Source organism: Lipophrys pholis, assembly GCF_963383615.2.
Source record: "Lipophrys pholis genome assembly, chromosome: 10".
NCBI classification, from domain to species: domain Eukaryota; kingdom Metazoa; phylum Chordata; class Actinopteri; order Blenniiformes; family Blenniidae; genus Lipophrys; species Lipophrys pholis.
This window is the reverse complement of record NC_137640.1, coordinates 10466624-10494449: the sequence shown is the minus strand read 5'-3', so window position 1 is coordinate 10494449 and position 27826 is coordinate 10466624. Positions and strand designations below refer to the sequence as shown.

The 27826-nt window shown below is 41.2% G+C and overlaps 2 protein-coding genes across 2 annotated transcripts in view; both read right to left on the bottom strand.

The window, feature by feature from the left end:
- Nucleotides 1–38: 38 nt before the first annotated feature.
- Nucleotides 39–17441, bottom strand: cilp2 (cartilage intermediate layer protein 2). Its single transcript, XM_080473004.1, has 10 exons — nucleotides 17187–17441; nucleotides 10995–11060; nucleotides 9870–10139; nucleotides 9466–9648; nucleotides 8469–8624; nucleotides 8066–8383; nucleotides 7556–7664; nucleotides 6692–6849; nucleotides 2569–4998; nucleotides 39–2475 (listed from the first exon to the last, which is right to left on the bottom strand). The coding sequence occupies exons 1-9, from the start codon at nucleotides 17248–17250 to the stop codon at nucleotides 2582–2584; spliced, it is 3741 nt and encodes a 1246-aa protein (XP_080329130.1). The 5' UTR covers nucleotides 17251–17441; the 3' UTR covers nucleotides 39–2475; nucleotides 2569–2581.
- A 3408-nt stretch (nucleotides 17442–20849) lies between these two features.
- yjefn3 (YjeF N-terminal domain containing 3) overlaps nucleotides 20850–27826 on the bottom strand; it is a 57802-nt gene continuing 50825 nt past the window's right edge. Inside the window, exons 5-7 of the mRNA XM_080473899.1 lie at nucleotides 24116–24229; nucleotides 22163–22313; nucleotides 20850–21904 (exon numbers count right to left, since the gene is read on the bottom strand). Coding sequence (XP_080330025.1) covers nucleotides 21708–21904; nucleotides 22163–22313; nucleotides 24116–24229 — 462 coding nt within the window. The 3' untranslated portion in view covers nucleotides 20850–21707. The remainder of the gene's footprint in view (nucleotides 21905–22162; nucleotides 22314–24115; nucleotides 24230–27826) is intronic.

The following is a 27826-nucleotide window of genomic DNA, read 5'->3' as shown; positions in this document are numbered from 1 at the left end:
AGCACTCATATTTTCCTTTCGTTTCTTTCTTTTTTTTTCCTTTAACCGAACTGTACCCCAAAATGATTAAATCCATCACCAGATAATCTCGCTTCTTCGCCTCTTGATGTCTTTGGTCTAACATTTCCTTTGGTTGCTCTACATCTGTTGGGCCTCCTCAGCTGACCTCACACACATCATTGCATTTTTTTTTCAGGACTTATCTCTTCCTACACCTGGACCCAATCAGCCTCTTTCTTACAGGATGGATGCTGCATCTGCTGCTGCAAGATGTTTGTTTTCATGTGGCGATGTGTAGGGTTCGGTCGTGGAAAGCCCAGAGGCCTGTGATTAAAGAGGTCAGTGATAATGGCGAAGGTATTGCTGCCTGTCAATCTTTGTGTTTCAATGTTGAGTGTTTCTCTGAAGTGTACTTCTCGTCATATTTAATGGAAGGCGCTCTCTAAAGTGGGGTCAGCTGCATGCAGCTTCTCAACAAACGTCTCTTTGGAACATGTTAAGGAAGAATTTAGCCTGACAAAAACAAAACAAGAAACAAATAGAAAATAAATAAAATGAGAACATACTGATTGAAGTGAGCAACAAGATGCAAACACCCCCAGAGGTCAACTTGACTGTGACCTAAGAGTCATTTTGATAGCAAGTGTATCTGGCTGTAATGCTTTTGGGCCCAATATGTTGTTAATTACTTCAGGTTGGAGTACTTTTCTAGAAATCAGCTTGTTTAGCTGTTTACAAATGTCAGGGTCAAAGTGTTTCAACAGTCGTCAAGACAACGTGAAATAAATTTTCTAATTAGCAGAAGGCTTATATTTGCTTATCAGCCTCTAGAGCTTTCTCCAAGTTCCACAGTGCCACTTACTTGAGTTTGAATTAGTTCAGCTTCAAACATTTCTTCCTTGAGTCTCTAAGCTTCTGTTGCAGATAAAAAAAATAAAAAAAAGTTAGAAGCTTGTGTGGTGTGGTGCTTTTACTGGTGAGTAAACTTCATTCCTGACTCCAGTTAATACAACAAGCAGAAGAACTGCCACCTGCCTTACATTTGAAGATGTTTAGTTTACATTAACTCTGATTCTCACTTATACTGTTGCCTGGACAGGATCTATAAAAATATGGCCAGTAAACAAAGACATTTGTATCTACCTAACTCTCAGGAGTCATGAAGTGGCGTTCAGTGATGCCAAAAAGCTTTGCTAAAAGTAGTGAAACCAAACTAACAAGATTGCACTCTGAAGCTGAGAAGTTATTCATGATGTCCAAGCTTTAAAATGATCTGAGGCATGCAGCAGTAGGAAAATGTTAAATAATGATTACATAGCAGAGTTAATGGCTGAAAATCACACAAAATAAGTTCTGTGAAAGATCCCAAGCACTTTAGTTACCCTACCTGCTACTCGTCATGCAGGAGTTGTTTCACTCACCATCAGCACTTTTCATGTCCACAATTGCAGTTAAGAACATGCTGAATTGTACTCATTGTCAAGTTTAATTCTAGTTATTGCACTTCAACATACAAAGGCAACTCACAAACACATCACTAACAACAAAAACAAAGTTAATTTAGACCCTGAATGAGCTTCTTGTTAGAACAATGAAATATTTTCCTGGGAGATGGAATAATTTGAAATGCAGAGATGGGGACAAACATTGGTCATGCATTGCTCTCAAATATCTGTGTTGTATTTTATTGTATCTTTATTGACTGCCCACAATTGGTGAGATTTACTCTTGTCTTGGCAACAACTGTGGTCTTGCACATTGTAAGTAGGTGTGGAAGAGTGTTTGGCTGAGTCACAGTTGGCAGAGGAGCACTCCAATGAAAAAATATTAACAAGCTTGACTGAAAGCATCCTCTGTTCCCTGGATGGCATGCCTCACCCAACTGCATCTTTCGACTGTCGATTCTTGGTTGGGAACTTTTACCATTTAGTACAAAAAAGACTCCATACCTGCTGCAGACAACAAGATCCTCATGCTCTTTTTTTTTGTTTGTTTTGTTTTGTGTTTATTATTCCCTTGTTCTTGACCAAATGTAAGAGTTCAGAGGAAATCTGGGGCCAATTCTGGAGTGTTTCTCTGGTATTCCGAATTTGTGAGGGTTTGATTCCTATTGAAGCATCAAACAGTGTCAGCAAAAACATCCACCATGGGGAAAATAAAATGCCACAGATTAGACCCATGAATTACAATCCCAACCATCAAATTGGAGAAAACAAAAAACCCCAACAACAATCTAATAAGTTCTACCAGTCACAGTCATGGATTGATGATTCTAGTCTTTCAGGTTGGAAAGAGTAAAACTTCTGCCAAAGCCTTCAAGTAAGTATCGGACTATTGAATACTACCAATCATACTTGATGATTGTCTATCTCAGTTTCGTGATTTTTTTTTTCTTTTTTTTTTCTAATAGTCAAGATGGACAGACAAATTTGAGTGTCTGGACTTGATGTCATCATATCAGCTTCAACTGAAGACCTAGGGGGAAAAAAATAGGAAAGAACATATAAATCATTTTGAGATTACAATCCGTATGACAGTCATGGATCAAATAGATTTAGCTCTACATACTTTTTGGGTGCTCTTATTGGCGTTGCTGTGTGCGCATGGACACTCTTCTCCTGGTTGAAGAGCTCACTCTCCGACCCTGGGTCCTGCCCCGTTGCTCAGAGGGAAAAGCCACCACCTGGGTGGACGATCTCTGCACCTGCAGACCCTCCAATTCTCTCATGTCCGTTGCCATTTGAGACAATGTCTGACCTGGGTTCGTCTGCAGACGCTGGAAAAGGCTTTCCCTGTTAATTTTCCTCTCTGGACAGCTAAAAGTCAGTGCTATTCCAGAGTCGGATTTCATCTCTCTGGAGAAACCGTCAGAGGTGCCATCAAAGCATCGTCCAATTGCAATTTCTTTGGCAACTTTGGGATTCTGATCGGTGACCGTGTAGATGCCATAATTGTGTCCCAAAGGATCAACTGGTGCCAGCATGGTGAGCGCGTGGGACTCGTTGTTTTGAGCCACTGGGGGATGTTTAATGAGATACTCTTGTAGGAGGCCATTGGTGGTGAGTCGACGGCAGTTCCCTTGAGGAAGAATAGATATGAGGGATCTGTCCACGTCAGCTTGATCAAACAACATTCCGCTGCATTTGAACTCCACACAGGCTGCTGAAGTGTTGGCCTCCCTCATGTCCCGGGTGCTGCGAATGTCCCTAATGCCATAAAGTTTGCCCTTTGTCTCTCTGTGAGTTCCTCCAAAGTTTCTTGACCTGACCATAACTTCCTTCTGCCCCTGGATCCTGACCTTGATGAAACATGCTCTAAATTCTTGGGGGTTAGGCCACCAGGATAGGTAGTCTCCTGTCCAGGTTGTCAAATCATTCTCCTCAAAGGGAACTACATTATATTCATACTTGTCCTTTTCCACTCTAAAAAATCGGAAATGATTTGCATCCAATGGGGCATTTTCACAATCTAATAAATTCTGGTATGGATAAATAGGTCCATTTGTCTCATCAAGATTGTTTTGGTTTGGCTTGGGCAAGTTGATTTTGAAAGCTGTTTTCTTCAAGGCTGGATCCTCATGGTCTGAACGCTGGTAATTAATCTTCTCAAGATAGGGCTGAGACACTCCAATAATGTTTGGATTCATCTTTGGAGTTGAAGGAGCCGCCTCCAGCTCCTCTCCACCCATCATAGCAGTGACGTAAGCCGTGTATGCGTCAGGTCTCAGGGCATCACAGAAAGCTGGTAAACAGGCCCCGTTGTTCCCAGTTATTACGCTGTCAAACCGTCCCCATGCCCTGGGATTAGCGGAATAACCAGGTTTGGGCTCCAAGTTGATCAAAGTAATTACGACACCCTCCAACTGTTCAGTAGAAAGGAACTTGTCACTCATGTAGGCACGAACTTTGACATAACAGCGTCTGTTTTCAGGCACGTCTAAATTGAAGAGGCGACGTTCTCTGATCTCCATGTTTCCGATGAGGAATGTGCGCTCCTCACGTTTGCTTCGCCCATGACCACCGGTAGTTGTTTTACTGTAAGAGAAGTCACTCTCTTCTTCCCAGACTCCTGTGTCAAGGTTCATAGACCACAGTTTCATCTTGGGAATGTGTTCTTCCATTTTGACATGTTGTGTGTCAAGAAGGACTTGGACTGCTCCAGCTCCAAGAACCTCCCTGTTGGTGTCATCTCTGAAGTCCACAGAAAACATGCCATATGTCCTCAACGGGAGCATGTCTCCCTCATCGTCCACAAAGTTGAGGTCGCCAGGAGTTGCTGCTGCTGTAGTGATGTTTCTTGGGTCAATAAATGTGACGCTGGCTTTCACAGTTCCTTCATAAATTTCGCCATTTTCCTTATGGAATGAATTAGCAGGGATGACCAGCTGCCCAATGGGGTCTTCCCCTTCAATTTCTCCAAGGTCAATAGAATTAGTCTCTCCTGCCTCAATATCAATCGGCGTTTGCTTTCTCATCACTTTTACATTATGATAGATGGAGCCACCTTTTTTGTCAAGGAGGAAAACTTTAGGAGTGTCAAGAAACCTCTGAGTAGGGTCGACAAAATTAACAACCAATCTCTGTGTATCAGGACTGATCTGTAATGTAAACCCTCCTTGGTATCCTGTGGTACCCACTCTCTCTTTACCAATGTAGACATGCCCAAATCGGAGTGGCTCATCATTGTCAGCTGTCACCACTCTACCACGAACCAGCACGGCGGGCTGCACACATTTCTGACAGCTGCACTGGGTCACAGCTTTGATCGGAAGGCCATAGCGACCACAGTCAATGACACGGCTTTCCATATGCTGGATTCCACAGCAGAATCCAGCTCCATCTCTGCATCGCAAATCAAAATCAAGGGAACCAGCGCATTTGTTGTGAGGACAGCGGCCGGCGTCATAGTACTTCGAGTTGGTCCCCGGTTGAATGCAGTCCACCGGAAGTCTGACTTTGTGTGCTTCAGGAGTGGAATTGCAGGCCGGTGTTCCCTTTGCTGTGAATTGGACAAGACATTGCATTAAAGCAGTACTGATGAGGCACATGTAAAATTGGGTGTGCACATGTCAAAGTTATACTGACATCATATAAGTTCTCAGTGCCAACAAATGTACAGGGTTAACAGCAGTGACATTTATTTTGACATGTGATAATTTAGCAATCATCACAGGGTTACACGAGTTGTTAAGTTCTGACTTCTCTGAAATAAGCTGTTACATGTGATATATATTGTATTATAAAGTGATTGTTGCTTGTAAATGAATAATAGAGTATTGCTTTTATTGTGTGAGTATGTTAATGAGTTGGAAGTTGAAAATATTGATGCCCTTGTTTTCACACCGCATGCACACACACACACACACACACACACACACACACACACACACACACACACACACACACACACACACACACACACACACACACACACACACACACACACACACACACACACACACACACACACACACACACACACACACACACTGCATGGCTTGAAGGTGCCTATAGTTGCCAAGTTGGACTGTGAAATGGTAATTGGACATGAAGTTGAAGAGAACATTTATTTACCAACCTTCCAACTAGGAGCTGGAAAAAAGTGCTGATTGTTCACCCAGACATTGGCAGGGTAATTAATGTGCATGATATCACGGTGAAGCTTGTTGTCAAGTACCCCTATTAAGCTCCCCATCTTCCCAGTAACTCAGTAATTGCAGACACATGGAGGCCTGTGATTTGTGCATCACTGCCATATTGCCGGTGGCCTTTCTGATAGATTATAGAGTTTATGTGATGATAAATAACAAAAGATCTGCAAACCTGTTAACTGTACTTGACAATTTTTGTCAGACAAGTTTGTGGATTTGGAAAATAAAACATAGAGATAAACGATTAAGGTAGTTTTCAAGAGGTGAAAGTTCTCGGTGGTCAACGGTTTAAACACTGTTCCATGGAAGCTCTGTTTGTTGATCTGTGTTTTAACTAGCAAGCAATGTGAAGTTTTCCTCCACAGAAGTGAAAACACACCCTAGTCGGACACCAACAGAAAAAAAGAAACAGGATTTATTGTCAATTTTGGGTTTCATCTTGACAGTGGGTGTTCTAGAGAAATAAGGTTTGGGGTTTTTCAGTGTCCAGAGCCATCCCACACGATAAAGAATCTCTATTTAGACAGCTGTAATTTCATCCAATGTAAACTGAAAACTGAATTAAAGCACATTCCTCTTGGGCCCAGCCAGATTGTAACTGGACTGATATTTTCTTGAATGCATGCGTTCATGCTTGTGAGTGGGCATGCGGGCATGTGTGTGTGTGAGCGATCCATATCTCTTGGTTTATTAGGTGACCTTTCCCTCTCATTTAGTCGTGGGACACTGTGGTTTTGTCTGATTCTTCTAAATGCATGTCTGTATGATCACAGATCACTTGGTTAGAGCGCAGCACTGATATTCCTATTAAAGTGCATATTTAATCTCTGAGGCAGTTGCTTGAAAATGAATTGTGGTTGTTAGCTTTTTGTCAGTGGTTATATTTGATCCCATGGAAGAGTTTGACTAAATACATCACTGTCAGACTTACTGGAATATCAGCCATTCTGAGCTATAATCCTTGTGTGCTGTTCACCATCATCATAGTAATGTTTTTCGTAATTACAGTATACCACAACTTTACTGTATGTGAACACATACCGATCACAGTAAGGAGAGCTGGAGACGACTTGATGCTTCCCACAGTGCTGCTTGTTTTGCAATAATATTGTCCCGACTGGTCAGGTTTCAGATCACGCAGGATGAGATCTTCTTCATACTTGTACACCTTCCTGTCCAGAAGAGTCCCATTGTGGTACCTTCATAAAACGTTTTGGAAACATAAACACACAGAAAGTCAGTTGTTTGTTTTCACAAAACAATTGTGCATCTTTGGTGTAGCCGTAAGGAAGGTCTCCTTCACAGCAAGTAAACCCCGTCTCAATCCATTCGCTTTAAGTTTGCTTGCTCTCCTGTGTTGATTTTCTCCAGGTACTCTGACTTCCTACCATACTCGAGCGGGACTGACAGTGACAACAAAATATAGCTCAGGGAAACTTCACTAACTTAAATGTTATTAACTTCATGGTCACTTAACTAGCAAGTTACTGTCATATAGGATGACGGGATGTTATAGTAGCACATCATCTTATAGTGAGTTATTTCCCTCATTGCAGTCATCAAGACCCCGAAGCAATATTTCCACTCTTGGTGATACTGTAAAATATTGATGTGATTCTCTTTTCGAGCGCTGATTGCTGCACGTTTTTTCTAGATTGGTGCACATTGTTATTCACATGTTTTAGATATTCACATTACATGAACATGACCATGACAAATGAAGAATAATGTGTTTCAAATGCCACATGCCTGAAGTTCCCATATCTTACTGAAAAAGCCCATATCCCAGCACTGTAAGCTAAAAGTACTTCAAATGCAGAAGTAAAATTTAATTCTTACAAATAAATAGCTGTTGAAAAGCAGTTATTAAGATCGTGATTATTATTGAGCTGGTTTTCATCTCACCAGTAGTATTTGTCAGGTGTTGGTGATCCTGTTGCTTTGCAGCAAAAGAGCACTCGTCCCCCCTCATACCGCACTTTGTCCTCAGGGTGCTTCACAATGTACGGCTTCTCTGTGGAAAGCAGAAAGCAGCAAATCCTCAAGACTTTACTCTGATTGTTGTGAATGGTACCTCGGGGTAAAGAGAACTCATAAAGCTCAGTCATTCGCTCCACTTTATTCTCACTCTGGTCTCTGTGCTTACAGTAAATGATTGTTGGGGGAATTACGCCTTCAAAAGCCGCACAGGTCTGTTTTTATGTGGTTTCCATGCAATTTAGAAGGTTTTAAAATGGTAACAACTATTTGTCTTGTATAGTTGTCAATTTCCTGTTTTTAAAGGTCTGTGAGTTAGATCATTTACTGACGCTGAGAGGGGAAAATCATAAAATTCAGGGTTCTGTTATGATAAAAATGTAATTTAAGAGCAATACGTAATTTTTATCAGCCATGCTTTCATCTATCTGCACTCACCTGCTGATTTGAGAACAGCTTGTATCCAGGACAGCCCGGTGGTGTTACTGGCGGTGGAGACAGAGACCGGGACAAACTTCTCCTTCCTGATGGTGATCAAGGTCGATGTAGAGGAGCAGACTCCAATGAGCTTGAACTGACCTTTAGCATCAGTACGGGCACGGATGACCTGAGGATGGCTGGCAAAAGCAACAAATGCCCCTGCAACGGGGACACCGGTCACACTGTGCACTTCTCCGTGCAGGATGTGGCCATCACACACACAGCGGCTGCAGTCCTCACTCGGACGGCCTTCGGTGCACATGTGCTGGCATTTGGCTGTTGAAAAGAGTGAACACTGAGTGAAAGAGATACCAAAATGGAGATGTTTAATTATTGCTATTGATAGTGTGCCGCTGAATACCCGGACACGGGCTCTTTCCACACTTCTGCATTTCAACAGGCCGTCCGTTACAAAGCACTCTGTCCGATGTCCTCACGCAGGTCCTTCTCCTAACCCTGCGACCTCCACCACAGGTCACTGAACAGCTACTCCAGCGACCCCACTGGCTCCACTCCGCTGTGCACACAAGGATCCACAATAGACGAGTCAGTTTGGACAGCAAATAAAGTAATGAGGTAATTGGAGGTCTTTTTTTTTTTTTTTTTTTTAACAACCACATCCTCGCTTTAAAAAAGTTGGAACAACGTATAAATTGCAAACAACAGCAGGATGCAATTATTTGCAGCTCCCAACATCTATTGACCTTCAGTCCTGTCCATCAATCACAGAGAATTCCACAGATTCTCTGTGATTATCTACTATGAATCTTCAAAGTCTTTACAATTTTAGGAAGAGGAATTTTTTTTTTTAAATGTTTAGACCGTTTATTCACAGATTGGTGAACCTCTGCCAATTTTTACTTCTGAGAAACTCTGCCTCTGTAATACTGTCTTACTGACCTGTTGCCAATTCATCAAATTGGTTTCAAATGCTATTTTTAACAGTTGTCACTTACTTTTCCATCATATGCTTCTCCCTTCCCAAGTTTTTGGAACTGTGTTGTTTATTAAATCTCAAACAATTGCATCATGTATTTACATCTGAAATATCATCCAAACCTTTTGTGGAACTGAGTTACAAATGTGTCTTTATACAAAAATACCATGAGACAATATTTTGTCTGTACAGACCATTTATTTGATAATTTATTTATATTTTATTGTAAATAAGACAGCTCCCAGTCAAGAGTTGGAATTGCGGTTCATGGATAAAACAATGTCTCCTCCTGGAGACAAAATAACTATGAAATGGGCCATTTTCCAAACTGGTGTATTGACTGAAATAATTCCGTTCTGTGCAGTTTGAAGACAACATATGAAAAAAAGAAAAAAAGGAGATGATAGTTGTGTGTGATCACCTGTGCATGGAGGTGTGGAGCACTCCCTCCTCTCTGAATGATACCCCTGACATGCTGGCACCAGCAAAAGAGGCATGGGCTGAGCGCTCACACATTTCCTCTGTCGGACCTGAATTCCCACATCGTCACAAGCCGTCGTGGAACAGGGACCCCACTCACTCCAGTTTGTCCAGTAGCTTTGCACTAAACACACACATTGAAGGGAAGAGTGTGACATGTTTGTCTTGAGAGTTTTTATTCATATTGCGCCATTGGTTCTGGAAAACAAAAGTATCATATCTAATGTGACATTCAACATTCCTCACAGTGGGTAGTGGTCACATGCGTGTGAACGTGTCTGACTGAATGTTCAAATCTGTAAAAAGACAGCTTGTACAGCCCTGACCTGCTGTCATTTGGACTACCTGGGGGACACTGAAAGCGGACGTGATAGTTGGAACAGACGCGGCCGTATGGCTGTTCCTTGTTGATGCACCAGAAGCCTTTCTCTAGGCTGGAGTGGACCACCTCCCCGGTGTCTGCCGCTGCCACCCAGTCTGTGGTACGGGCCTCCATGGCAGTGGGCCGAGCACATATTCTCTCCCTGTAGTAGAAACGAATGGCCTCCAGCCGCTCGTAGTCTCCATTTCCCCCAGGATGGTCGATGTTGAACCAAGACGTCCACTCAGTCACGCCTGAATGATGCACGTGGAGGTAAGCCACGGATACAAATGAAGAAAACGGAGAGTTGAGATGGAAAAGAAAAGTGAGAGGGGAAACAAAACAATGCAGTTAAGGATCCAGAAATCCTGAGGAAGGTTTTGGGAGGCTAAAGCTGCAGTTGCATGGAGGGAGGACATAGATCAGAACCAAGAAAAAGCGAAGAGGAAAACAGCAGGGATGCGTTATAAACTTCAAGTGAAGGTCTGCAACAGCCATTTAAAACTGACTTCACAGGCCCCTGAGAGCTCTGCATTGTCCAGGTTTTCTTTCTGAGCCCTCTGGCTTGACAGATGAGGCATATTGTCTCTGGGTTGTTGGTTTTTTTTAGTTGTTTTTTTTGTCTGTGGCATGTTCTGAAACCTGAGCAATTACCTCAACAGAAATATGAGACATTGAAAATACATTAAATTCATACAGAGCATACCAACAGAGGGTTTATACACTGTGTAATGCTTTGGCTCAATCAAAACAGTAAAGTCATTGTATAGAAGAAAGTATATCTGAATATAAACTAAAAACAGGTAGACTTTTGTACAATCTCTCTTGAGATCAAACCTTTTTGCATAAGTTGTGACAGCTACACATGTCTACAAAATAAATTCTCTATTCGGAGATGATCCTAAAAGCACTGGGGAAATTAGGGTTTGATTTTAAGTCTACATTTGCCCATATTTTCGCAGACAGCGTCAATAAAATGGAGAACAATTAACATGTCTTGTGATGTAGCTATATGCTTAAAAAGCATGAAATAATCAATCAGCACAGTTTTTAAAATTGTATTGATGAATTGGAACTTTCACAATTGGAGGAGCTCAAATTTTCTATACCTGTTGAGTGAGCATCAGCGCGCATCCTTCTGCTTCTTTCTGATTGGCTCCTGGTCTTGGTAGGCTCTGCACACAAAGGAAAAACAACATTGTATTATTTGGTGACTCTTTATCATGTTCTTTGGTTTAATCCATAATTTAGCTTTGTGCTTTGTAGTAATAGAATAAATACAGCAATATAATAGATGTGTGTGTTTGTAAGTGCACTTTTTTTTTTTTTTAATTAATTCAGGATCATTTTAATGCTCAGTTATTAATGGAGCTATTAAGGTTGAGGTTTTTAGTGTAACAAATATTTATATGCGCACTCACGCACAGCCTTATACATCCTGCACACACACGTATGCACAATAAAACAGCCTTATTTCTTTAAGCTTAAGCTGTTCCAATTACACAGCGCCTTACTTATTCCCTCCATTTTTTTCCTACTTCTGGCCAGAGTTCTATAGACGTTTAAAAACTGGCAAGTTAGGAAAACTTTTGTCTCCCTTTATCTACTCTATAATCATGTACGCTTTCATCTGCAGCTACCACACTTGGTTTCCACTCTTCTGAATTACCATCTACTTCTCCCTAATTACTGCTCTTCCGACTCAGCGGCCTGCGACCTATTCCCTCAAACTCCGTCTCTCCATCTTTCATCTCCCCTCTTCCTTGTTGTCTGTAATGCATCTTTTCATTCTCCAGCTCTCGTTTTTTTTCCCCTCTCTGTCCTCCCTTGTCTTCTTGATCCATCTCCAAGCAGCCGCTGTTGAGGATGCTAATCAAGCTCCAGCTGAGTCAAATCAGAGCATTCAGAGTCATCTGTTTAACAGCAGCCATGCCAGAGAACTTTACTTTACCTCTTTACCTTGCACCATCACCCCCCGCCCCCGCACCCCCACCCCCCCTCACACAGATGTACAGATATGACAATTTATTTATTTATTTTGATGACATATGACTATAATGTACACATCTTGTACACAAATCACATGCCCACACCACTAGGTTACTTGTGCACCATAATTATTCCCCATGCACGTCACATTAGAGAAGTGTGTATCATGCCAAGCCAATATTGCCGTATCGAAAAGAAAAAATACAAAATTCTGACACTTTCGGCAGTGTGATTTATTCAACAGGCACCAGGACATTTTCCTTCATGCTTTCTGAATCATCTTCCTGCAGGACAACATTTTATCACTTGTTTGCTTGACATTTCATTTCTGGGTTTCACTTGTCCTGTACAGGAAAAAAAAATGTCATGGTCAGTGACAGAAAAAAATAAATATAGCGTCTCCGTGTGTGTGTGTGTGTGTGTGTGTGTGTGTGTGTGTGTGTGTGTGTGTGTGTGTGTGTGTGTGTGTGTGTGTGTGTGTGTGTGTGTGCGCACACAAGCACTTGCAGAAACACTTTTATGACCAACGACTCCCGGCAAAAAGACCAGTATTGATCAAAGTCCCTGCTGGTTTTACGGCTCATTTCAATTCTTTTGTGTCATGCCAAAACATTTCTTTTCAGGTCTTAATGTTCTTTGATAGACTTAGCACAAGACGGATAGCAGCTCAGCCAAACAAAGCTCTTCTCTCCAAAAAAAGTACTCCATCGGTTTTTGTTTAACACAGAGAGTCAGCAGACACTCAGTGGTTGTTTTCTTTAGGCCTCGGGCTTTAAAAACCATTGATAGATTTCTATATGGGCTTACCCCGCCTGATTCACTGGACTAACTTGATGAACAGAAGCAAATGCTTTCACACTGATCTGCTAAGCAGATGTTTCTCTGCCCTCAGATTTTGTTGAGTAAATCAAATCAGATTCACATTCTCCTCTTTACGCCCAAATGATGTGCCTGTCCTGGTAAAATGTTGAAAGCGGTTTAAACACAAATTTTCTTCTCCGCTACTGCAGTTCAGCTAACAATGCACCCAATAGCCAATTAGTGTATGCTTACAGTGCATAGTCCATAAATACCATTTCAAGCCTTCAGATAACAGGACATTAACAGGCCTTTTCTTTTGCATTATAAACACTTAGACTTGTGGCTAAGTAGTACAATTACTTTCCAATTTCTTAATATCCAGGAAACTCTCAACCAGAACTTCAGCTATTGTTGCATAACATTTTTTTTTTCTCCTTTTCACACAAAAACAAAAGGAATCCACCTCACAACGCTGGGCACTTTATTAATTCAAGATGTTGGATAACGAAAATGAAATAGCAAACAGCTCTTTGAGTTTTTACAGAGTGGCTAATGATTTTTTTTTCAGTTGTAGTATAGGAAGCATAGATTAGTCCCAGCAGAGGGCAAACATTGCGGTATGGATCTATATATGGCAGGTATAAACTGGCACAGACTGTTGCAGACTCGCAGAGGTCAATGTGCCGCTGAGGAGCATGTTAACACTATGAATTTTAAAAGCTGTAGGATTTTATTGGAGCACAGCTTTATGCAGCTGGTATGTAAGTGAATTTACCTCATGAAAATATATGTAGCACACTTTCCCAAGCCAAAAGGAGCAAGGCAAGAAAGAGTAAATCCTCTTCAACTTTGTTCATGTGATCTTTGAGGGGCTCGGTTTTGGATTTACGCATGAAAGTCTTTTCACTGTTTTCACTTCTCACAGCTGATATAACACTCGCAAACTGTCAACCATGTTGTTTTTCCGTGTTCCCAAATGACACCGAAAAGTTTCCGAAACTCATTGAAAAAATAACATTTGTCTACTCCTTCCCAGAAAGATTACAGATCCCTATTGAAAGGTAAATTTCTTTTACGACATACATCGTGATGCTTTAGGGTTGTTTGACTTTAGATCAGTTGTGTAGGTTTGGGAAAAAAGTTTGGTTTTGGTTAAAGTGATGGCAGGCTATTCTTAAAACAACAGCACAAGTCATTTCTAAATGACATGTGTTTATATTCAAATGACAAAGCCCTCTGGAGGTCTATATATCCTGTGCCAACCTCACTCTGACCCTCGTAAATAATGGACAAGGTAATCACATAAGTTACAGGGGCACCAATATAATAAAGCAGACCTGCAGAGAGTTCCACTTATAGTCAAATAGCTCTTGATGAAATCCATGCAATGTGAGCAATAAACAGGATTACTTTTGATCCCAAGGCGCGTCCATTGTTGTCTCTTCCTATCATGACGACTAGTGTTATTTTAGAGAACCAGCTTTAGATCCAAATGTCACACTGGTCCTGGTTCATACTGAGATACAATGAGTATACACACACAGCCTGGATGCACCAAGGCAACTCTTCTATTAATAAGCACCAGTAGCTTTGCAAGAATACTGCTTCTCTCACCCCCTTTACTCTCTGAGTTGGAGTTTTTTCTGCATTTTGCCAAAAACTAATAACAATGCAGCTGATAAAAGAACTGGGGTGGGGGTGGGGGGTTCCAGGATTTCATGAAGTTCCACCTGGACCATTTTCAGTTGTATTAGGGAGGTAATGTGCTGCCAGATGCATGTTGGCAAATCGACTGGGCTCAAATAGAAGGTCTGGATTGTGTTTATGATTTTCCAGATCCTTACAAGTAGGAGAAGTCATGAAAACAAAAACCTCTCCACCCTGTGTTACATAACGCATTGGACAAAGCAAAGCTCCGTAAGAGGTTGAGGTTTTATTGCATTTGCTGAAGCCCTGGACGAATGAGAAACATCAACAAAGTGCACCTGAACATTCGTCTGAAATTAGCTGGAATTTAGATCAAATGAAACAAAGTTATTTGGCATGAAAGGTGAGTGATGTGAGGGTGTGTGTCTTCATGTGTGTGGGATTTTGTGTGTGTTTATCTGTTTGCCATGTCATGTGGAAGCTTTTTTATATGTTTGGCTCACTTCTTAGTTGAGGTGTGTGTGTGTGTGTGTGTGTGTGTGTGTGTGTGTGTGTGTGTGTGTGTGTGTGTGTGTGTGTGTGTGTGTGTGTGTGTGTGTGTGTGTGTGTGTGTGTGTGTGTGTGTGTGTGTGTGTGTGTGTGTGTGTGTGTTTTTCAGAGTAATCTGTTCTTTCTCTTTGCATACCCCTGTGTGCTTCTTTTCAAGAATTTGTCCAAACTCTAAAACATCTGCACCTCTTTAACATTGGCAATTTTGTTTGTTCCTGACATTAACTAATATCGCAAATCAACCATATGATTTAGGGATTTACGCAACTATAACAAAGGATTTGTGTGCTTAAAATAAAGTGTATGTCTAATATACCATTTCCCCCCTGCACTATTAGAAACAGTTGGACGGTTTGGTATTTCATTACAAATATTTCGAAGTCCTCATTTGAACTTTTTCACCTGTGCACAGGTACAGAGCCAGAAGCTGGAAATAACCAAGCTGAAAGCAGCGGATTAGTCCTTCAGTAAATAATCTCTTGGCATATCCACAGAGCTATGTGTATACACATAAATACTGAGAGAGCAGAACAGAAAAGAGAGATGTGGTATGGCTTGGATGTTGTCATTAATGGGAATTTGCGCCTTCTCCTTTGATCCATTGTAATCCCAGTCTCAGTCATTAAAGTCAGCTGGCCAGACAGCTCTGGGTTTGGAGCAGACAGTGGTCAGCATCTGGAGAACTCGCCCCTGTGTCTGACTCACTACAGCCCTCCAGCTGCTCACGAGAAGAGAAGAGAAGAGAAGAGAAGAGAAGAGAAGAGAAGAGAAGATTAATGCTACTGGGTGATAATGCCACAGTGCTCCTTTTGCATTTCAGCGGGCATCAGACAGCAGTTTTCATCGTCACCTTGGCTCATAACACTGAGCTTTAAGCACAGCGGCATAGGGGGAGATTGGCAGAAGGGCGAGTTTGATGAGTGAAGAGAAAGACAGGGGAGAGAAATGAGTTTAAAATATTCCAATATTTGTGAAGAAATACCTGGAGCTTACAGATCAGAAACGAAAAGAGGAGAACAAATGAGGACTACAGGCAGATGGAGATACACTGTCATCCCTCTGGTAGCAGAGAGCGGGCGGGGGGGGGGGGGGGGGTCACTGAAGCGGGACAAGGAAAGAGTGACACACCAGATTGACAGGTGGAACAAAAGAGGATGGTAAAGTCATTTCACCTGTGCTCTTCATTCCTCTCAGAATATTCCAGTTTCTCATTTAGCCGTGCGCACACCCAGCTGTTGGAAACATGGGCCACGGGGTTGGACATTTTTGCGCCCAAGGGAGACTGGTTTTATGTCTCCAGGGACGGCTGGCACCGAGTTTGAAGGTGAGCTCAGGACAAAAACACACCACCTTACAGCAACATGTGGGTGTCCTGCTAAAAGAGCGTGCCATGTAACGTAAAAATTTTACTGTCCATTTTAAGGTTGGAGTGTTCTCTTCCGTCACAGTAAATATGAACCACCATTTCTATGTAGCGTTTCATTGTTCTCAGAGCTTGTAATAGACCCATCCATAGGTAGGCCCTCACTTTGTTGATAATGGCAACTACTAAACGTCAGCTTGTAGTGATGGAAACAAAGTCATTTTCACGGAGGATCTTTTTGTGACCAACAGCACTTTTAACCATCAATAGGGTTTTTTATGTGGCAAACTGCTCTCCAGGGAGTTTAAGACACCACCTCCCTCAAACCTTAATCTCCATGTGCTGCTGATTATCCAAGTAGATATTTAGGCAGTGCAGATTAGACTACCTCTTACACATGACTTCAGTCTCCATCACTTCAACACAGTCACTTTACTTTCCCTATAAGTCTTCAATCTAAAACAATCAAAGGACTTTGTGTTGTTGGGACTTGGTTTGGTCATCAAGGGGTGGGATGGACACAACAATCCAAACATCTGAACAGATGAACTGTAAACTCCGACGACATGAGTAATTCAAGTGGAGACACACAATCAAGCTATGCGATTTGAGTCTTATCAGTGAGCTCACCTCCTGACATTTGTCTAAAGTCCTCCAGAAACGCTGTCCTGACATCCAGAGGGAAATGGCGTCAACTCAGAAAACTCGATGCCGACTGTCAGTTGCATTGCACATGTGTGAGTAATCTTACTGGCCCTCTGCTTTTGAGTAATTACAAAAAATTTGAAACAGATATTTGGAAACTAAATAGTCATAATCAATACAAGATTCAACTTGTAATTGGCTGTTTTTTTTAGATATCATTTTGTCAACAACTTGACATTCAAAGCATTTTTCTGCGATTGCATTTTTTTGGTTATGATTTTTAGCTCATAATAATGTTTTCACTTACCTTGGCCCAGAGCCACCAAGGCCAGAAAAGACAGCAGGAGTGCCACCTTATTTAATTCCAACATTGCGAGGATGCTTTTCAGGTGGCTTGCGTTGCTCTATGATCTCCTACAGCATCGATAGAAACTTCAGAAGGAGCAAACAGCTGGTTCTTCAGCTCTGCAACAGCTGATCGTGGCCGCCGCTGCTCTCCAGGTGTTGAGTCGAGTGGAGTCTCTCGTGCTTCTCCCTCTCATGTGAGTTGAGTTGCTGAGTTGGAGACAGGAGCTCAGGCGCTTTTAAGAGAAGGGGCATCAGGAGTGCACACCAATCCAGCCCCTCTCTTCTCGTCATTGGCCGGAGAAATGTAACATCTGGGTCCCCCATATCATCGTCCAAAGAGAGGGGAAAAAAAAAAAAAGGTGAGGGTATGGTGGGGGTAGAGTGGGAAAGACACATGCATACAGAGATTGAGAGAGGGAGTGTGTGTGTTTGTGGAAATATGAATGTAGTTGCTGAAAATATGTCTTTTCTTTTCTAGTTTTGTAGCTGACCGTGTTTGTGTGTGTGTGTGTGTGTGTGTGTGTGTGTGTGTGTGTGCGCGTGCGTGTTTCCATCATGTGTCCTTCCTGGTTTTCTCTTCTTGCCTTGTCAAATGCGAGCGAGTACCTGACACTGCTTCAAAAGACATTTGCTTTTTTGAAGCAGAGGAAATACTGAAAAGTTGCATGAATTATTAATTCACAAGAATCACTCACAACCTCACAAACAGTTTCTCTCTGTCAGAGAAGACGTCAGACAGCTTTGATCGCCCCCTGTGGTGTCATGTCCATCACAGGTCCCCCACCTGTCTCGAGCTCTGTTGAAGTCTCTCCAGGAGACCCAGGACAGCGCCAGATGCGGCCATATTCCCTCCGGTTCAACTTCTGGTTCAGTTTTGTAACGTTTTAACAGTCGCTGATTGCGGGGCGATTTGCTGCCAAAGAGTGGAAGTGGCGTCATATGGCATGCCATTCAGGAAAAAGTCCTCAGAATGCAGACACAAGACGTGCTCAGGAGGTGCGATGTGCTGTGGCCAGAGTGTGAATCGTTAGTATTTAGCATAGGCGCTTGTTAAAACCCTGTAAAAATGATAAGTACCAATTACATTTGACTGTTTTATGAATCCCACTGGGCTGAATATGTTTTAAAAGGTGGTAAAATAACACCTTTTAATAGAAGGTTGGAATCTGTATCCAACTTGTAAAATGTTGAAGTCCAGTTTCATTGTTCCACAAACTTTACATCCTGTTCCACCACCTTTCCCTCACTAATAAAGCTTGTCAATCCATGTTGTGGTTCAAATGTTAAATTGATTGTCTGTGAGTTCACTAAGCAAACATTTTCTTCATGTTTTTTTTCCGCTGCAGGCTCGCTGGTGGAGTGGTTTAACCAAGAAGTTTGTTGCTTTGCTTTTTGTCCTGCTGTACAAGATTCTTCTCGTTCTATCCATGAGGGAAAGTGGTGTTACTTAAAAAAAAAAAAAAATAGATAATGTGCTGAATAACACTGGTCATCCTCAGAGACCACCGGGCAGCCGACCTACAGACTGAGGGTGGAAACTGCTACTCGTTCCTATTTTTACAAACACGTGTTTTTTTGTGTGTGTGTGTGTTTTTTTTTCTTTCTTTTTTTAAAGATCAAAGTTAAGTTATCAAGCTATTCAGTTTCTATTTAGTGCTGGTTGGCATAGACCTTCTTCCATGTGTGATTGGTGATGCCAATATGGCTGCATAGATGCCTCACACATGCTGGAGCTCAGGACTGAGATGTGTTCAGATGACGGTTGGCCACAAACTCAGTCATGCTTGGACCTGAAATGAAGCAGAACACAGACAGTATATAGAACCAGACTTTTGCCTCAAACAGCCAAACAATTGTCTTTCCCTCTCTTCATCATAGTGAAAAACTAATGGGGCCTGTATTGTTTCGGTGTAGAATGAACTGAGATTGTGGAAATGAGTAACCTTATCTTATGCTGCACATATGATTCTTCTTTTTTGCTCACCGTTACATTCTTTCGCAAAATCTTCTTTTCCATACCGGACTGTCCCTCACTAGATGTCAAAAGAAGCGTTGCCGTCACTTGTGACTATTAAATTCTCCGGGCCACCAACAACTACAAAGCTCATTACTCAGCCGCTCTCTTTTTAAGTACGAACGACAAAGTAGTGACAGGTTATTGTTTCCTGACAGGGATTGGCCAAGCATGAAAGACAGGACCACTGAGAGCTCAGACATATTTCTCCAACCCTTGTCAGCTCTGCTCTGACAGATTTAATACCACCAAGTGAAAAAAGAATCAACATTCCTTTTCACTGACTTTCTACACCCACTCACTTGTGCACGCACACACACGCACAAGACATTAGTGCATTTGAATGCAGAAGAAGCTCCCGTGCTTACCCATGACCTCATCTGCAGCACAGCGACTTAAGTTTTGGTCATTCTCATTGGAGCTGGCAGCGCTGGGCTCATTTGAGAGGCCTTCCTCTCCAGCTGATTGTGGCTTGATCACACCTGTTGATGGCTTGCATTACCAAATCAAATCCAGTTGGAAACCAACAAACGGACCAGAACAATGTGTGCCCATCACAGAAGCCGAGCCCTAAAGAGAGGTGGGTTCTATGCGGCTTGCTCCACTGCCGGCTTTAGAAGTTTAAAGAAATGATCAAATGAAAATCAACATGTAAAGATCTCATGTCATAGGAAGGTAGGGAGGCGCAAGAAAGAGCCAAAAAGGAAATGAGATACGTTTTTTTCTGAGGTCCACCATAACAGAGGCTTTGTTACCACTTTGGAGGCAGGAGACAAAATGAAACTTGGACCCAAAATATTAGAATTGACATAGAGTCACCTTTCTGGATTCCCCCAGGACTCAGCAAACATGTTGTCATTTAACATCAGCGTTTGATTTCAACCAAATCCTAAGAGATGTAAATCTTGGTTTTTGTCGGTACATCTAACATACAGTTAAATTGTCTGAACTGTTGTGGCTCGCAAGGAGCAGGTCACTTTTCAAACCCTGCGTCACCTTTTCATATGTGTCTTTGGGCAAGACAAAAAGTCCCAAATTGCTCCCAGTGTTGGGTGAGCATGGTAGAAGTACAAGTGTGAATGTTAGTAATTGTGTCAAGTCGTAAAAAGGCACATTACTGTTTTTTCAGGCTTTCAGTAATAAAAATAAATAAAATGCTGACTGCTACAGAAAGAAACAAAACAACTGTTCACATACAGATTATCTAACAGCGCAATAATTCATCCCAATCTGTCTGCTGGTTTTGATTCACAGTAAAATTGACCAACATTTGATTTTTAACAGCTATCAGCTTTGCTCATTGGAGAGGTGACTGTTGTACAACTCATTAGTGCATGTGTGTACCGCCGTAATTGCGAACCCATTCACACAGAAACCATACCAGCTCTATTACATCACTGACATAATCTGGAAATGTTCTAATCCATCCACAGTTTCATCTCACACATACGTCAAGACGTAATAAGGTGCAGCAATGTTTGTAAAGTGATTCCCAGTATTGTTTTCATTACAATCCAAAGAAAGGTTATGCACAGAAATCACACATGGGGGCCCAATAAACAGAGAAAATGGTGAAAAAAATATGTAGGTTCACACGTTGCATTCTTTGAGCGAGACAGTTGTGCTTTTTATTTTTATTTTCTTTCAATACTTGGGGTTTGAGACACTACTGTCACTTTGTCTTGGACACCATTCGATAAGATGATTGTCCCCAGCCAATAGTCCAGCTGGGAATAACTGCAGGCTCTCATGATTCTAAATAGGATCGATGGTATATGGAAAATGGGAATATAGGAAACAATCTCAAATGTACTGGATTATTTGTGTTTTAATCTCAGTCAGCAGTATCACTTTAAGTTAATGAAAACAGAAAAACAGAAAGAGTTTGATCATGACTTTTTTTTTTTTTTCAGCCAACATTAACTGTCTGGGTCCTTTGTTAAAGTAACCTGAAACAAAAGAAATCCAGAAGTGCAAGTTGATCAATCAATCCAAAATCACGTGAACAATAAAGTGTTAAAGCAGCACATTTCAGAGTAAAAAGGTCAACATAAGAACATAAATGCATTTTTAAAGGTTACAAAATAAAAGTACTACCTGATCGGTGTCAGATGACAATAATCGCTGTTCTCGCCTGACTTCAGACAAAAAAGTCTCTATCTTGCAAAGGAATCAAAAATAGTGTGATACTACAACTTTTACAAGTTGACTTACACAAAACTCATCATGCCGTTTGCTAAAAGACATGACTCAAACCACATTTTCTAAATATCGTCCTCCTACTGTAGCTCAATAGCACATTTAGCTAGTGTGTATCCTGATCGACACAGCTGAGAAAATAACATTAAATCACATTAACAATCTATAAAATACAAAACAAGAGAATAGATTGACTGAATCTTTTTTGTTCTTTTTTTTCTTTTTTTAAATGAGAAGTCGCCACATCGCCTCTTCTGTTCACATGTGTTACAATTCTATGAGACAGTCTGTGCCGGGGTAGTCGGGTAGGTTCAGCTCGTATTTTTTCTGGATGTCATAGGGCAGGAAGCGTCCAGCGAGAAAGTGCTTCCCGGAGAAACTCATGGCACACTTCTTTGGTGCCGTAAGAGAAATGAGGACTTCCGGGCTTATCCCGTCCTGACTCGGTTCTTCTACATCCCAACCTGAGGAAGACAGAAAGAAGCATTTGAGGAGAGGAGCTCTGTGATGCCTTTTTTCTTTTTCAGCAGGTAGTGCATTTGGAGAACGATGAACTCATACTGAGCTGACAGTGGCACAGGATTTATCCCCCATGTGTGCCGCCAGACCTGGAAAACTCCTCTTCATGAGCCAAGGCTCCTCAGGAGCTGCCTGCAGGATCATTTATCATGTCGTGTTTCTGGGCCTCGTGTCTGATATATACAGTTTTAGCGAAAGCTCACCGGAGGGCACATCCACACTGGCAATTGGAATCTTGACTTGCTTCAGGGTACTCAGGATAACAGAATACGGCTCCTTTATGTTGGCACAGTCTGCCTCCGGGCCCAGCATGGCATCAATCACTAGGTTGTAGGCATCATTTATGAGCTGCACCTGAACACAACATAACTCAGTATTAGAAAAATTAAACATTTATTCGTTTAATTTAATAACGGAGGACGTGGTGATCCCCAATTGTAGCACAGACCTTTTTTTTTTTTTTTTTTTTTAAAAAACAGCTCCACAACAGATAACCACATCAACAAGTTGTAAAACTCAATTTCAATAAACTACTAACATCTTGAAACAAGACAAGCAGTCAAGAACAGCTTTCATTAACAACATCTGAAAAGTCGTACATTGGCTTTTAAGTGGGTGTTGTTTCTTCACAGGCGGCACAAACCAACAAGTAAGAAATCACTTATCAGTAACTATTTTAAATCAATGACACATTGGCTTTCCAAGTATACCTTCCTCGTAAATCCTGAGAAGAAATCCTATTTATTTTCTTCTTTTTTTTTTAAGCAAAAGCATATGAATTTTTTGTAAAGTCACAGTCTGATGAAGACACGTCACAAGTTTAAAGTAAAAATTGTGTAAAACCATACGTGTTAGAGTTAAACTACTAAAGGCTGCATATAAGGTGTTGCTATACAGCAGGGGTACTCTACTCCGGGCACCGTGGGCTGTAGTCCTGCATGTTTTAGCTCTCTCCCTGCTTCAGCACAGTCTCTGGGAGAGACCTAAAACGTGCAGGACTGTGGCCCACCACGCTCGGAGTTGAAGACCCCTACTATAAAAGGCAAAAACATCAGGAGCGAGCCTCAGATGGTGCTTGCCGTCAATGCAACTGAACAACCTTAAAATGTCTTTTAAAGTAAAACCACAGAACTTCTAGTATTCGATCAGAATTTAGCTTAAGGTATAAATCTAAGTATGTGCAGCCTGGGAGCGTTTAGTCAATTTTAGAGTTATTTGCCGAGTTTGACTCTTGCCGAGTGAATATTGGCAGCCCTGCTAAACTTGTCTGCTGGTGAAATGACTCTCCTCACTGTGAGGGAGAATATACTTTTTTTCCAGTCTGATGCATCATCCACATTCCCAGCTAGACTTATTTACAATCATTCTCTCATTACTCTTGTAACAATAAACAACGCCATGGCCATTGTCCTGACTCGGGATTATATATTTTTGCTATTATTATTGTTATTGTTTTACGTAATTATTTGTTGGTCATATTCTTTTTTTTTTTGCTATTCCTCTATTTACAGTCCACTTGCTACTGCAGCAAATTTCCCCACTGTGGGACAAATAAAGGAACGTATTTTCATATCTTCTTATCTTATCACTCTGCTCACTCATTAAATAAATGTATTTTAAAATGTGTATGAAAACAATGAAATCCTAACTTTCTCTGACACTGCACATTACGTTTTGCCTCATGCTCACGACGACAATTTGGTTTAATGAAACTGTGTCACATTATGAATGTATTATCAATCTGGCTAAACTACATTTGCTGACAAGTAAAACAAATACTGCACAAACATTTACTATATTTGTGTCAAACATAATGAAGTGCTATGAATAAACAACAAAAACCTACCTAAAGGTACTATGTTATATAATTTCATTTTTCATTTTCATTTTAATATGTATAATAACTTTGTAATCATTGAATTCTCAAGTCAGAAGTAAAATATATTGAACGGTATGGATTGTTATTTCCTTTGCCTGTAGCCATGAGTCAGTAGGGTGTTTAAATAGGGGAGTTATTCCAGTTCGGGTCCACTATGTGGTAAATGTATTTGTAACTCTATATTTCTATGTATATGTATGCGTAAAGAGGTTCACTGAAAATCCCCACAGAGCTGAAACTCTTGTGAAATATGTTATTCCATTAAAATGCTGCTGACCTCTGTGGGGAGATAGGAGAGGAAAGGGATGTCCATCTTCTCGCACTGAACCGTGAAATCCTGGTGTAGACTGTGAGTGGTGCGTTTCGGGTGGTAGATGGTGGGCTCGTATTCCTACATCAGATGACGCAACACAGGGAGAAAAAAAAACAGCAGACATAAGGGGTGGGTGGGTGGTGGTATGGGGGGGGCAGAGTAAAAAGGTTACCCAATATCAACACTTCATCCAGCCAACACTGACATGATTGAGTGGGGATGACTCTTCAATGTACATTTGGCCCGCAGTTCAGAACATGTGAAAATACCGTTGACTGGTGATCAGAGGCAGTGGTTTCTACAGTCTGCTTCCTGAATGAATACTTCCCTTATAAACTGGAAGTAGAGAAGAGTAGAAATCCAGACCCTTGCTGGCTGAAAGGTCTGTGGCGCTCAGCAGGAAGCACCTGTGATCCGTGACCTTTACACTGTCACTCAGATAAATCTCTAAAAAAAAAAACAGGATGGGCAGTCAATGGTGTGAGTATATGTTTAATGGTGTAAATATGTGTTTGACGTTTTCTTCCTTTTCTCAAGAACTTTAGTGAGTGTTTTTACTGAGATGACGTACATCGCTACTTTTAAAAGACCTGTTCTACACACCGAGAATCCTCAACGTGTCTGAGTTTCAGTAGCCATCCAAATATGTATGCTGACAACAATTTTCACTATGGCGTAAGAACGCATCTATTCAATGGTGTAACATATTTTCCAAGACCGGATCCATTTGTTTAGATTGACATTGAGTCGTTGATACCGGCTGTGTATTTAAATTTATAGAGTCACTTTTATATGATGCATTCTGTTCATTTCTGTATAAATAATTGCGAATGAATATGGTGGGGTTTTTTTTTTTCCATTTTAGTATTTTTTCTATGTGCACAAAGGTGGATCATTTAAAAATTGACAATCATCAAGTCTGTTTGTGTCCCACAATTCTCAGGTTTGCTCACCGGGGCTGTTTGTCCAGCTCATAGTCACACTGGAGTCCAAATGATTGCAAACAATACGACTGCAGCCACGCATTCGGTTGTTTCTTGTGTTGTTTCAGTGGTGAAATCATCTGTGTTTCCAGCTTGAGAGAGACTTCAGAGTGTGTTTTTTTTTTTTCAGGACACAAATTGGCCCATAAACTTTCCAGATTTTCATTTTTCAAATGCCTATGCCTCCATGCATCATTCTAAATATTGAAAGATGGCAAACCTGCAATAGAGCTTTATTTTACATAAATATCAAGAACAAAAAAAAAAATGCCTCCAATTGATTCAAGATGCTGTTACAAAAGTACTGACAGGAACTAGCAGCAGAGATAATACTTGGGTTGTCTTCATTGTCTTTCTATGAACTCTCGCATATTAAGTTAGAATTCTTCTTTTGACATAAACTTTTAACAACCAGGATCCATCATATTTTATAGAGTTATTTATCCCATATAACCCAATCAGAACACATCATTCTTAGAGTGATCAGATACTGGGGGTTAATCGGCCTTCTGAGGTAAAATGGTAAGGTAAAAATTAAAACGATCAGCTGAAAATTGATGGTTTTCCTCCATTTTTATGAACATGGACATTTCCCTATAAAAGTGCCATCATGTGTCTGTCTTGTAATTGGCACTACATAAATAAAACTGAATGGAATTGAATGTCCTGTTTACCATTTCCTAAAATGCTAAACTATTTTATTCATATTACCAGGTTTGGATGTGACAAACGTGTCGTTAACAGGGACCCTTTTTCTGCAGAACATTTATTTTGTGATACAATATGTACACTTTATTTACACATTTATACCCTACCTGTGCCTATAAGTCATCTGGGATTGGCACCGGTGTCCCACAAACTTGAGTTGGATGAAACGTTTTTCACTCTTTGACTAGACTTTGAACTCGCAGTTGTTGAATTTGTGTTGTTCGGGTTTGTTTTTTTTTAACCAATAGTCAGCTGTCGCTTTTGTAAAAGAGATGCAATCGCCAATGGTGCCCATTACCTCTAATTACAACCAGATTTCTGACTTGAGCATAATAACTGCGTCACAGACATCACGAAGAGGAAGAAATAAATAAACAGAGCACGTTTTTCCAAATGCGTCTCAGCTGAGGCCGCCGTACAAAAGGAAATGATCTGTCGGGTTCAGCTGCCTCCCCAAGGATGCTAAACCAATCATATCGCCACGGCCACCGATCACCAAAGTCATCTCCATCACGAGCTCCACAGAGTGAAGCTCGAGCAAGCGAGACAAATGCAATCCACAGTGTGTGTCTCTCCGGTGGCCAATGCACGCCCTTGACCTTATCAGCAGTTGTGAAATCAAAATGTGTGAAACTACGGCAGACCTTGAAATGACTGTCAGTGTCACTGAGCATGAACAGAAATGAGCCATGAGACAGAAAGAGGCAAAGGGTAAGAAAATGGTGTTTTTCTCGATAATACTAACATTTAACAGGGTTATAGTTCCCTTTCCTGGGTTTTTGTACACAGCCCATTAGGACCAGAAAGATGAGGTCTGCAACAAACTGTTATCAATCATATACTCACATCATTTACTGGAAAAACATTTCAAGCATTAGGAAAAAAAGTATTTATTATTGCTTGAATGAAGTGATTGCAATGCACATTATTTCTTTTAAGAAACAATATTAAAGCTGCTGCGATATAAAACTGTATGACGTGATGGACATCATAAAGATTCCTCGCTGCGATTGGCTACGGAGCAGAGCCAAACCTAACATCATGTTCTCTTGTTTTTATAAAAACTGCAAACCAGAACTAATGACCATGGAATTGGGTTTTTATTATCATTCAACATTAGCTTTGATCAGTGAATAGTTGTGCTGTCTGGTATTCAGCATTGTGTTTTCTCTCTGTACCTCGCAGTGGAGATAATCAGAAGGTGCACAACAGGGACAGATGATTTTTTTTTTTTTTAAAACATGGAAATCTTGAAGTTAAGCGAGAGACAGACTGCAATGTTAACCTGCTGCTGATTATTCAGTTCAACGTGCGGTTTAATCACATTTACAGCTCTGCGTTAGAGCCTCACAGCCGTGTGAGTGTGTGAGTGTGTGTGTGTGTGTGTGTATAGGCGTGTTAATGTGAGCCTCACGTGTTTGCTTGCATGTCGTCCTGCTGACAGGGATCACATCACACTGTGAAAAACACACTTTCTTACACCGAGAGAGCAATTCACAGTCCAAAGTAAGTATTCAAGTTTCTTGAGTCAGAGACGAACCTCAGACAAGTTCGGTCCCAGCTGTATTGGTGTGCAGTCGCTTTAAAATTGATGATGATCAAATTTTATTCACGTAACACATTTGGACTAAGTGCTTTCAGGTGAGTCATACTTGAACTGCAGGCGTAAAAGGTAAAACAATCAGAATCAAACCATCATAAAATGGTGGACACAACACTTGAGATATATTTAAAAAGACATCCAAAGCCCAAGTGAGCTGTTTTAGGGAAGTTTTGGAGACATTTTTGTTTTTATTCCTGGAAGTCCAGAGCCCAGCCGACCTCTGACACTGTGTAAGGCCTGCCGGATGGAAAAAGTCAGAGTCGGAGTCAAGGAAAGAGAAAAAGAAAAAGAGGCTTCACAGAAGACCCATCGGCTGCCTAAATAAAGTCTGTCTAACGTGGCTTTAATCAGAACTATCTATGCGCCGTAAATCTAGTAGGT

What these genes read in the sequence shown, in the direction of transcription:
- cilp2 (XM_080473004.1), bottom strand. Translation starts at nt 17,250, where the DNA reads ATGTTGGAATTAAATAAGGTGGCACTCCTGCTGTCTTTTCTGGCCTTG. An exon ending in CGCTGATGCTCACTCAACAG is followed by an intron (nt 10,140 to 10,994) that starts GTATAGAAAATT and finishes TGCATCATTCAG; the next exon opens with GCGTGACTGAGTGGACGTCT. An exon ending in ACACCTGACAAATACTACTG is followed by an intron (nt 6,850 to 7,555) that starts GTGAGATGAAAA and finishes CGTTTTATGAAG; the next exon opens with GTACCACAATGGGACTCTTC.